Source organism: Prionailurus viverrinus, chromosome A3 (assembly GCF_022837055.1).
Source record: "Prionailurus viverrinus isolate Anna chromosome A3, UM_Priviv_1.0, whole genome shotgun sequence".
Taxonomy (NCBI): Eukaryota; Metazoa; Chordata; class Mammalia; order Carnivora; family Felidae; genus Prionailurus; species Prionailurus viverrinus.
This window is the reverse complement of record NC_062563.1, coordinates 81,029,045-81,041,804: the sequence shown is the minus strand read 5'-3', so window position 1 is coordinate 81,041,804 and position 12,760 is coordinate 81,029,045. Positions and strand designations below refer to the sequence as shown.

General features: G+C 39.6%; 1 protein-coding gene across 11 annotated transcripts in view; it reads right to left on the bottom strand.

Moving 5' to 3' along the window:
- Positions 1 to 12,760, bottom strand: part of EHBP1 (EH domain binding protein 1) — a 372,579-nt gene that overhangs the window by 335,917 nt on the left and 23,902 nt on the right. For 4 of the 11 annotated variants that reach the window (XM_047852782.1, XM_047852781.1, XM_047852783.1 and 1 more), the window contains exons 1-2: positions 1,748 to 1,954; positions 515 to 914 (exon numbers count right to left, since the gene is read on the bottom strand). The exons of 1 other annotated variant lie outside the window; for it this stretch is intronic. In XM_047852782.1, the coding sequence (XP_047708738.1) occupies positions 515 to 618 (104 nt within the window). In that variant the 5' untranslated portion in view covers positions 619 to 914; positions 1,748 to 1,954. Of the gene's footprint in view, positions 1 to 514; positions 915 to 1,747; positions 1,956 to 2,067; positions 2,123 to 8,230; positions 8,348 to 12,760 lie in introns of those variants that run through there. 6 more of the 11 variants (XM_047852774.1, XM_047852779.1, XM_047852777.1 and 3 more) reach the window with 4 other exon arrangements.

Here is a 12,760-nt window from a genome sequence, read left to right as displayed (position 1 = left end):
CTAAGGTTGTATGGGCTAGCATTACATTATTCAAATAATGAAAAATTATTTATTTTAAGCCAAGAAAAATGAAAAATCAAGAACAAAATAAAATCGATCATCACCACCCCAAAGGAATATAGATTTCCATATTAAAACACGTACAGGTTACGATAAAACATATGCATGTTTACAATATTCAATAGTCATTCTTTAAACCTCCTTCAAATTATAAAAAAATCAAAGTTTTGCTAACACTAATGATGAAAGACCTCAAGACCAAATCAACTGTACTCAGTAAGCTCTCACAGTTAGTCCTCTGAGCCATACTAAAGTGCAATAATTAAAACCCATAGGGATGGTACCAGCAGCAACAGTGCATACCACGATACTTGTTAGAGTAATCTGTACCCTGCACAGCTTGTACACACTTGTGCACTACAGAAAGGTAAATCTGCTGTCAGAAGAAGCAGAGTTTAGGCCACACGGAGTTTAGGCCACAACACAGGAAACTCTACCCCCAGACATGTCTTACCATTTCTTGGTACACTCAACCATCAACTCCTGGTAGGAGGCCACAAACTGGAACTTGGATGCATGTTTTCCCACACGCTGCAGTCTCTTCCAAACTGAAGCCATGATGAGCAGTCACTTGAGCAGTTCTGGGTTAGCAACACAGCAGCTTTAACAAAGCAGAGGGCCCAAAGGAAAGGAGCTTTGCATGTATGTCTGTACTTTAAAAAAACTCAACTACGACTTGAAATGATGTTTGGGGTCCATAAGTCTTCTCCCTGTTTCACAGGGTAAATCCCATCTTAGATGAATGGCCCAGTCAAGAACAGTATGATACACATGACAGGATGAATGAGAGGAGGTTCCCTCATGAAGACATCACCATTCCACCTCAGGGGCTATATTATGTGTATTCTGGAGGACTGAAAAGCAAAACAAAGAGAAATATATGAGAGAAGCTTGAGGAGTGACTAACCACCCAGGTTAGATAACACTGCAACAGACAACCTCAGTTCTCCGCATGTTTTTCAAACAATGAAACAAAACACCAACCTCAAAAGCCAGTAACATCAAGGATGCAAGACGTCAAGGAAGAAATTACAATTCACACCGAAGACGTAGAGCAACACATCAGGTAATCAGCATCAACAACAATCGAGAAACGCAAGTCGGGGCCCTACCTCCCCCTCCTAGCATCACAGAAGGGCGAGCAGAGCGGGAAAGTCTAGGGATGCTGTTTAATGTCCACCGGCAGTCAGAGGGAGGAGTGGAACATTTTTAAATAAACTTTGTTTTTCAGCCGATAATTAATAGCCTCCAGTCTTTGAATATGTGCTTGGAACAGATTAAGGAGCAAGGAGGAATGCTGTTGTTCAGTCAGAGGAGGGAAATGGATGGGAAAAGAGGAGTGGAGGGAAATCTCAAGGCAGAGGGAGGGCAACGTCCGGGCTCCAGGCCACTTGGGCTCTCCACCTTTGCTGCCAACCGGAGGGAAATGGAAACTCCTGCCTGGGCGTGAAGCAATGACCAGCGGGGCAAGTGCACAGTATGGGGTGCGGTGCCTCCCTCCCCCATCCGAAGGGAACAGTCCTCTAGAGCCTCCTCTTCTCACGCACAGAGCCCAGACCCCTGCCCCACAGCGGTGGCAGGCGGTAGCTCGCCCACGGTCCCTGTCACCCAGGCGATGCCTGAAGACCCCAGCCCGGTCCCCGAGCCCCGTCCCCGCCGAACGTCCACTCCCGCCCCCTCCTCACACCTCTAATCCCGCTGTCGGGCTGAGTCTGGCCCCGTTCCCTCCTCAGCGCCGCTCCTCCGTCGCCGCCGCAGCAGCAGCCGCCGCCGCCGCCACCGAGTCCTCCATCCCCGCCGGAGCCACATGGAACAGCCGAGCCAGCCGCGGCGCTCGTGGGAGCCGGGGTCTGCAGCCCCTCAGGCGGACGGCGCGCCTCACGCCCGCCCCCTCCCGGACGCAGTCGCCCCGCGACCGTCCCCCACCCTACAAAACCCTGCCAGAGCCGCTGCTCAGTGCCCAGCAACCCCTCCCCCGCCTTCCTCCTCCGCCACCATCATCATTACCTCCCCCGCCGCACCTCTCACACTAACCCTACCCACGGCGGCTCAACCTCCGTCCGCCCCGCCGCCATTGGCCGGGCACCACGCGTGCCCCGCCCATCTCGGTGGGCGGGCCTTTGAGCGGCGGGGGCACTTCATTGGTCAATCTGGGTGCCCATAACAGGAGCTCCACCCCCCAGCTTTGGAGGTGTTTTTCCCCCAGCCGGAACGCGGCGCACAGTCCACCCTTTTTTAAAAAAAAAATTGGAATCCACCAGGGACGATCCCGCCCACTCCTCTGATTGGCTTGGAGAAAGAAACGATAGGCGGGAGGAGTAAGGAGTGTTTATAGTGACCTGGAAGATGGTTGATTAAACTGGATGTCCGTCAAAGGTGCGCTGGGTGCCGGGCGGGGTTTCTGGCTCGACTCGGTGAAAGTAGAGCCCGGTCTGGCTTCGCTGTAGCTGTGGGCAGTACGGCTGCTGTGGTTTTCTCTCTGGTACTCTCCTGTCCCCACCCTAGGAGCTGGGTGCGCCTTCTCCGCCACTAGCAACTAGGCTGTTTGCGCACACGGCCTTGGTTTCACCTGATTCCTCCTGGGGGTTTTCCTCTGACAAACTGGAGTAATGACCCTGCCAATGCACGCCTAACATTCAGTGTACTGTTCCTCAACGGGATTGAATAAACTGAGCTGGAAACAATATTTACACTGCAATTTCTTCTTGTTCTGATCCTTCAACATTTCTTTGAATCTTGGTTTCTTTTTTCTTCTCTTCTTCCTCCTCCTCCCCTTCTTCTTCTTCTTCTTCTTCTTCTTCTTCTTCTTCTTCTTCTCCTCCCTTCTCCTCCCTTCTCCTCTTCCTCCTCCTCCTCCTCCTCCTCCTCCTCCTCCTCCTCTTTCTCCTTCTTTCCCCCCTGTGGTCTTTTTCCCTTGTAAATGACTCGGGAGTGGCTGGCATATAAAAAGGGTGGTTATAGGCAAAGAAGAGGATGAAATAACCCAAGCAGAGTGTGAGGGCAGGGACACTTAACCTTGTTAAAAAGAGCCAAGGACCTTTCTGAGAATTTGATGAAAGCCGAGAATTTGATGAAAGCTACACTCTCCCAAGGAGGAAAATATATCCTATCATAAAACACAAAAATTTGCTTTCAATTTTGGGTAGTTCATAGACCCCTGGAGTAGAGAAAGAGGGCAAAGAATGATATTGGAGGAAAGGGGATCCCAACATTTAAGGAATAAGCAGAGTAAAGTGAAAAAGAGACTGAGGAGGAATGGTCAGAGAAGTAGGAGTACCCTGTAAGCAATCACCATATAGTATGAAAAAAGAAAGGGTAACTAACATGAAAAGAAAATAAACAAGTTGGGTCCCCGAAACAATTAAGAGCCATCGTTAATCTTACTAAGGATGGAGAGCAGAGTGCTTGGACAAAATACCTTTAAAGGTATCAGGATCTAGGGACGGACTCTTTGAAGGACAGGACAGGAGGGCAATGGTGAGAGTTGATCACATCTATATACACAAGCAGAGCAAGAAAAAGGAGAGAGGGACTGAAGAATCAGGAGAGATGGGGAGACAGGTCTTGAATCCAGTATCTAATTATATTTCCTTTTTCAATAAAGAAATTAATCTAGTAACACCACAAGAACACAATGTGCACTTGACAGAAAAGAACATAGATATCATGTATTTTGCTACAGTCTTAACTTTAAAATATTAAGATAACCATAATATTTATATTGATTCTTATTTTCTGTACATCTTAGAGTCCTCATGTGTCCTTCCTGAGTGGTTTACTAAGTCACTACAACCTACAGCCATTATGATCTCATATAGTGATATATTCTGCATCATTAACAGACTTTAAGTGTATGGGGTTTTTTTTATGACTAATTTATAGAAATGGTCATAAACTATTTTAATCTAAGTTGCCCTTCAGGAACAACCCACATGATGTTCAGGAGGGTTTTGCATCCCATTTATTATTGTTCTTCAGAACTTTCCAAACTTTCTTATGTGGTCAACCTGGTTTCATTTAGTACTCTTTCCCATCTTCGGGGGGGGGGGGGGGAGGAGAGAGATTTTATTGTAGAGAAATTATCTTAAAAGCAATCTATTTTAAATACATGTCTTTTCTTGAGGAAGAAGAAGAAGAAGAAAAAAAAAAAAGAACCAAGAAGGAGAAGGAGTATATAGGGCCCCTAAAGAATCTTTCTCAAGAGACTGAGAAAGAATTTCTTACAGGACAGCTTTTATTTTTGGAGAAGTATTTTTCCTGGATGTAAACTCTTCTTTTTCATTCTAGTTGCACAGATTGCTAAGAAGAGATCAAGGTTCAAAATGAAGAAATTAAGAGCAGACCTTGACATTGTTCTGCTGCTGAGCTCAAGTTCATAAGCTAGCTCCTAAAGTCTCCACCAAACAGCTTTTTCTCTCATAACTTTTTTTTAATAACCTGTTTGCTAACCAAATTTATTGAAGAAACTTTCTTATAGAATATCTTAAGATTTTTTTTTCATCTGCTTAGCTAAAACTTATTGAAACCAACTGAGTATGATCATATTAAATACAATTAATAGTACATAAAAGATACAGTCCCTATTCTCAAGGAGCTTTTCATAAACAGGTGTTTAGCATGCAAGAAAATAACGCAAATTAACCTCTCTGAGTCTTGACTTCTTATTCTAGCAAACAAATAACCATGCCTGCCTTTCTGGGATGTTGAGAAGATGGAAGATATGTAAGTAAAGTACTTGATACATAGTAAAACAGTCACTAAATGGTAATTAATAATGTACACCATTGTGTTTGGTAGCGAACATAAACAGTCAAGAAAAAAACAACCAGTATTCAAGAATACTTGAGCAATACTTAGTTGCTGCCAAACATAGCTACCTCAGGACTAAAGAAATAGTGCATTTAACATTATTCCTTTCCCATTGTCTCAGTGATTACCAAGACCAGAAAACCAATAACTTATGTGGGCTCAAGATTTTATAATAATTACTGTAAATTCACTGACCCTCAATTCTCATGACCACCTTTCATGCCATATATTAGTTGAGATCTTTTGGCATGCTGGAAGTTACCTTTTTCTTAAAGCCCCCATTCTCCCTACCTACCGGTGTGCAAATCCTTCCGACCCTCTCCCGCCCTTCCACACAAGAACTACACCTCAAAGCCTTTTCTAATCCCCTGCTTACTCCAGTCTTGATTTATCATTTCCTTCCATCTCAGACTTAAGCTGCATAATAGACCTGTGGATGTATGTTGCTTTAACTGTCCTGTTCATTTGACCCAGGTGTTGACTGCAAAATTTTATAAATAGATTTTTACTTCACAAAATATTCAACATTTAAAATAATTTTGATTTTGCCTTTAAATTTCATCAAGATCACAGTGAAGACAGAATACAAAGAAATAAGTGGAAATCCCAAAAATTTCAATCTTCTTTGCCATGACACTTTTGAAATTATAGAAAGTATTTTCCCTTGAAGCAGCTTTGCTAGTCACCGTTTCAGAAACCTCCAAAATGGAGATTTTGTCCATGAAATGCAACCAAAGGCTTGAATTATTGTCATTCCTGATGATAAAATTTTTATCTTTAGGTTTTACAGTTTTTGCAGTAAAAATTGTCAGACGTATTACTGCAGGATTTAACTACTAATAGAACTTATCTGTGCCTTAGTCATACTAATAAGATTTACTCCCAATAATAGCACTGCAGGTTTTTGCATTGTTTTCCAGTTACCATAGCAGTTATACTATATACAACATTCCTGCAATCTTTAACTGCTAATGAAATTATTTCTTTTAAATCCACAGTTAACAAATTTACTCCTGACAATCCTACAGCAGTTCTTATGTCCTAAAAATACTCACTGTGGCAGGCTAATACTTTAAAATATTAATTGATGGTTTCTGTAGTAGTTGTTTTTCCATGTACTTCTTTTTATCTTATGGCCTTTCTCCTCCTAGACTCTACCCTGATACACCCTCAGCATCACACCCACCCTCATTTAGGCTGGTCTTTGCTCATTGTTTCAGGAAAGGAATATAACAGAATGCAGAGAAACAGGGAACTTTTCCCTGGCTTTTGAGTTTCTAAATCCTAGCCCTTTAGGGAGCAATGAAATGGATCCTATTAGAGACCTACACTGTTCAGTATGATAACCTCTAGCCACAGGTGACTATTGAACACTTGAAATACAGCTAGGTCAAATTGAGATGTGCTGTAAATATAAAATATACACCAATATCAAAGACTTATCATGTAAAAAAAAGAGTGGAATATATCTTATTCATAGTTTTATATTGATTACCTGTTGAAATTATAATATTTTGGATATATTGGGTTAAATAAAAGACATTAAAAATTAATTTCACCTGTTACTTTACCATGTTAATATTGTTACGGGAAAAATTTAAATTATACATGTGGCTTGCATTATATTCCTATTGGATACTGTTGCTATAGACATTAGTGAAACTTCCTTTCATAGAGATGAGAAATGGATTTCCTGAACTGGAAGGGGAAGAAGAATTGGGAGGAAAATATTGAGAAGCTAGATGCTGGTGGGTCCTTAGGACAGTAAGTCCTAGTTTCACTCTACTCTGGCACAAGTTGTGGAGAGGTGCAGTTGAAATAGCAGGATCTATCTGTGGAATCTGAGATCTGAGAGAGATAACTCAACATTCTTTTTCCTTGTTAGAGCCAAAGAGAGGTGGCAAGACCCCAGAGAGAAGAAAAAGCTGAACTATGTGTCCAGCCCAGCCCAGACTTTAGAGTACAGTTCAATAGAACTTTCTGTGATGAACAAAATGTTCATCGTGTCCAATATAGTAGCCTCTAGTCACTTGGGGTTATTAAGCACTTGAAATGTGGCTAGTGTAACTGAGAAACAGGAGTATTAATATTTAATCTTAATTAATTTAAATGTAAATAGTTGCATGTGACTGATAGCTACCATAATGGACAGTGAAGCCTTACATAGTACCATGAATGTTCTGAAAACCCAACACAATGATTTCCAGACACCCAAAAGGGTGCAGAGGGAACAGAAACCAACAGACCTAAAGGGCCCTTGTTGATAGACCAAGATTGACCCAGCAGCAATGTGTGGGAATGACTGCTATTGAGGAAGGATGCAGATTGGAAACCTTGGGAGAGCCAGCATGGTAGAGGAGGAGCAAGGATCAAATGCTCAACCCCCTTCCTCTAATACTATGTAAACCCCTTCAATTTAGATGCAGTCCCTGCCAAAGTGACTATGATTAAGTGTCTGCCACCCCTTGTGAAATCAGAGCTTGAAACAGAAATTGAGTTATAGAAAAATGAGATTATATTTCTTGAAAACCAGATTTTTTTTTAGATTGAGATTTGTACCTGCTATAAAACCTCAAATAATAACTCTAACAAAATACTTTTAAATTAATATTTATTCTTGTAAAAACAGTCTTTCTTTCTTTATCATAGAACCCAAGTTCTTTGGTTGAAAGCTTAGAAAAGCTGCATCAGAAAACCATCTTTCAGGGGCACCTGGGTAGCTAGGTTGAGCATCGGAATCTTGATTTCAGCTCAGGTCATGATCCCAGGGTTTGTGGGATTGAGTACCCCATTAGTCTCCACTCTGAGCATGGAGCCTGCCTGGGATTCTCTCTATATATCCCTCTGCCCCTCTCTCCCACTTATTCTCTCTCTCTCTCTCTCTCTATCTCTCTCTCTAATTAAAAAAACAAAGCAAAACAAAATAAAACAAACAAACAAAAAGCTTAAGGGTGCCTGGGTGGCTCAGTGGGTTAAGCATCTGATTTTAGCTCGGATCATGATCTCACAGTTCATGGGTTAGAGCCCTGCACTGGGCTCCACACTGCTAGTGTGCTTGGGATTCTCTCTCTCTTCCTCTCTCTCTGCTCCCCACCCCCCACTGTGCTTTTTCTCTCTCTCTCTCAAAATAAACTTTAAAAAAATTTTTTTAACTTAAAAAAATGAAGAAAACCATCTTTCAACTAAAAAGAGGGTATCCTTTTGTTAAATTGTTTCCATGCTAGTTTCCCATGAACAAGTCATGCAGTTAGTCATAACGAAATTTTGTACATTGAACCTGAGATGACACTAATTCCAGGACCTAATTTGCATCCTAAAAAACCAGTTTTGTCTAGTTCTATAGCTTCTAGGAAAGACTAACCTGGGTTGGTAGAGACAGAGGAGCATCCTTAACGGCCTTGAAATTCAGATAGAGACAGATGCGAGTCTATAGAGACCATTCTTTGGTGATTCAGTAGGTCTGACTTCTATTGTTAATCTGGAGGAGTATATTGAATGATGAGAAGGCTCAGAAATCCTCAAGAATGATTACAGGCATTAATGATATTCAAAAGGTGGAGACTCAAAATGCTAGCAACACCACACAGACATTAAGCATTTGGGTGGATGACAGCCATAAGCATATTTGGCCCAGCTATCCTAATGTGGAACAGCTAAATACAACTTTGACTCTAGAGTACCCTTGCTGGTCTGCACCATTCTCTTGGTCTGATCCTTCAAATTACTTGAGATAATTTTTGGATAGTGAAGTCACAGTGCACAATTACTGTGTATGTGAAAGCAGGTGCAGTTATGAGATATTTACACATCACAAATAAGTGGGCCATTACTAGAGGTATTGCAACAAAGGTCTGAGTTGGAATTAGGAGCCATTTCCGAGAAACCTTTTGCTAAATTCAGTAAATTTATCTCCTATAAAATCAGTAGAGTTTCCTGACCAAGATTTATTGGCCATTTCCCATGAAATGTAAAGAATCTTTGATGAATCATAAAGAGTAGAATAACCTCTGCTTCTTTTCTTCTATGTTTTAAAAAATTGGAATAAATGCTAGGTAACCAGAAACAGCATCCAGCCAGTGTTTTCCTCTGAATAATTCCTAGATGACTATATTTAATGTGAACAAGATAATAAAATTAACATCTTCTGAAATAATAAGGTTAGACAGGAGAGGCAAAGAAAAAGCAATAGGAGTTCACAATCTGGAAGGGCATTGAATACCCACCATGTGGTGTTAAATCAGAGCATTTCCATCTCAAACAGTGCAAAAAAAAAAAAAAAAAAACAACAGCAAGCTGAAATCAGGCGGAACCCCACTTACCAGGGCATTAGGCATGGGCCAAAGGAAAGAAGCCCTCTTGTAGAAGCTTGTCCCAGATGAGTAGAAATGGAAAATGAACCCAGCTTTCAGAGGGCAAAACTCATGCACAGTTTGGGCAATCTGCTTAAGCAAGCTGAAGTGAAAAAAAAAATTCCAGGCCAAGGGCAATAGCATAGAGCCAGAGAGAGCTGCAGTATCATTCCAGATCTCTTTTTTTACAGCAAATCACCAAATTAGTGATGAGGCTTACAGAGAGCAGAACATAGCCTGCTAGCAAAAAGGACTTTGTAAGATGTGCTGGAGATTTCTTCATATTTTGTAGCAACTTTTGGATGCTATTTTAAAATATTCCCGATAATGAATCACTGATATTTTTCTCCAAAAAAAGAAAGTCAACTGTTGTGCAAGAGTTAAGTTTTTGTGCCACAGTTCAATCTTCTAAAAAATCCTGGTATCTTCAACATTAAAAACCATGACATCTTATCCCTGAAATAAATTTAGTCTATCTTAGATATTGAATATAGTGCTAAGCTACACTTGGTATGAAATAATTATCTGGCATTATCAGAGTCCCATTTCTCATTTCAAAAACTTATATGTGCACCCTTCCCCTGATAACAAGTATTATATACTTCAGTGTAGAAAACAAGAATGTTGTACTTGTGCGTCTTTCTTCACACAACATATACTAAAAAGACGTATATTTAAAGGTCATAGCTTGATCATCTTTAAAATATTCACTCTGTCCTCAAACAACCAAAGCAAAAACAGAAGCCTATTGATGACTGCTGAACTTCTTTTATTCTTATAATAACATACCTCCTAATTACTCACAAAGCTACCTTATACATGCCTCTTCTCCAGCTTTACACGCCAGTTTACAAAATAATTACCCAAATCTTGCAGTTGGTTGTCAATAATGAATAAGGGTAACTTGTTGAGTACTTCTTCATATATGTCATGCTGGAAAGTGAATGATGATAGTAACTGCTCTTCAACATTATGTGCTATGCACATGAGCAATGCCCAGGAATGTTTTTGATCAAATAGTTTTGCCAATAGTTCCTTCTGCTTTCTCATATTAACATCTTATTAATTTTCAGCTGATTTTGTAAGCTTTAAGGCAACAATGTAACTTGTACCTAGTTTTGCTACAGAGAGTACAACTTTGAATAATAGTTTTAAGATTTTGATTTTCTTTGATGATGTTTTTACTAAAAAATTCATTTATTCATTCATAACTTGTGAATAACTACTAAGCTCAAAGCATTGTGCTAAGTATTGGGCATGTAGCACATCAACAGATAAAATCCCTGCCTTCATGGAACTCACATTCTGCATCAGTTGGAAACCATTATTAAATATTTGCATTAGAAAAATCTCAGTTGATAAAAGGCCACACTATGCTTCGTTTAACAATGACAAAAAAAAGCTGAGAAAAATGTTGTAAGAGACAATGCACTGGGGACTAACAATAGAAAGCCCACTCAATGAAATTTAATTTTCAGATACTTATTGTTGTACTTCCAATTTACATATTTATTTCCTGTACAAAGTCACATATAGATTTGTCACAGCTAATACAGATTTATAATCTATATTTGCACTGGAGTTCTGTTTACAATTTATGTTTATTTCTTTATTTGAATTGTAATATTTACATTACTATTTTATCATTATTTTATGCTTCATTGAACCACTTTATAATATTGATCCATTTTTTAAAATTATTGATATAGGGCAACACTACTGTAACTACAAAATGTAAAATTAGCATGCCAAAACTGAAACTACATTGATTGAGAGATTATTTGTTAAAGGTTAACTAAGCCAATCTGATCAATGCATTCCTTGGGGCTCAACATGTAGCTTCTAAGAATGGTTATTAGGAATGTGACAGGATCTTAAGAAACACACACCTATCCTAATTTCCCTTCTGACTTGGTAAAATAATTTTCAGAAAATAAAATATAAAAAGCTTATTTTCACTGCTTTATGCTCAGAAATATTTTAGCTCTCTTCCTAGATATCCTTAGAGGTAAAATAGTTACAAATTACCTTTTATCTTACATGTGTTCTATGATTTTAAAAAATGTAAAAATACGCAGAGAATAAATACTTAAAGAGAATATAAAATTTTATGCTGGGGTGTAAAGTCTATGAGTGATACCATTTCTTTTTAAAATTCTCCCTTAATGTTTTAAATTGTTTTTTACAATAATGACTAAAATTGTGTAACTATAGTCTTCGATGGAAGATATTATGTAAGTCTTTATGTACTCTTTTTATTTTTTAAGGTTTATTTTGAGAGAGTGTGTACATGCGTGTGCAAGTGGGGGAGGGGCATAGAAAGAGAAGGAGAGAGAGAATCCCAAGCAGGCTCCACAACGTCAGCGCAGAGCCTAACGTGGGGCTCGAACTCACAAACCATGAGATCATGACCTGAGCCAAGTCAAACGCTTAACCAACTGAGCCACCCAGGCGCCCCTATGTACTCATTAAAATGTTCTTTCACTATCTAAACGCGTTTCATCTATAGTTTCTGTTTATAAATTGTATCTAATTGATAAAAAGGAAAATTCTCCTTGAATAAATCCATTCCTACTACATCTAAGGTGTTCTGATTCTAGATCCATTTTGCCCATGGACACGCCTCAGTTTGGGGATTGAATGAAGATTTTCTTTCAGAAAACATTCTATTCCTAGGAATATCTTCTGTATCTTATATCACAAAAAGGATAAGTTTTAATCAGTACTTTTTATGTGCTTGAACTGCTTTTTTGAGATCCAGAACCATGTATTTCATGGTGCTGCTGGGTATTTTCCCCATCAGTCTCTAATTGAAGGCTCGTGTTTAACTCCCCTCCTATTTTCACATTCTGTAGGGAGGATTCTTTTCTCTGCTCAAACAAGCAAATATTTGCCAGGTGCCTACTATTTGCAAGAAAGTGTTAACGTCAAAAAATACATTGTAAAAATGCATAAAAATGTATAAAATTTTTTACATTTAAAAAATACATAAGTCACAGCTGGAGACTTCAAGAAACTTAAAACTAGTTTCAGAGAAAAAATGTGATATAATAAAAATGTAAGCGATCACAAATGTGATAGCTCATAAAATAAGAAACAGGCAAACAGTAGAAGCAGTCTAAGACAGAATTAAAAGAGATATTAGAAATCTGTTACTGTCTCGTAGTCTAAAGCAACTCAAGCCACTTACAGTGATGCACACAGAGCAAATGATGAGTCTGACCCTGAGAGAACTGGGTTACTGTTGTAGCTCCATCACTTACTAATTGTGTCATCCTAGGAACTCACGTAACTTCTCTGGATGGAAGGGGGAGGGGTAGACATACATATATATGTACACACAACTCCATGTCAAGCCAGGCAGACACAGTTCTGGGACAACTGGTAGAAGTAGAATGATTAGGAAAGAGAAGAAATTTTTTCTGGGATTGGTAGCTAGGAGGATGACTACTCTGCTACCAGAGACCTCTGCTAGAACAAGTCCACCTGAGAGAGAAGCCGAAACTGAGAAAGCCAGGAAATGAAACCGAGCAAAGTTTGCT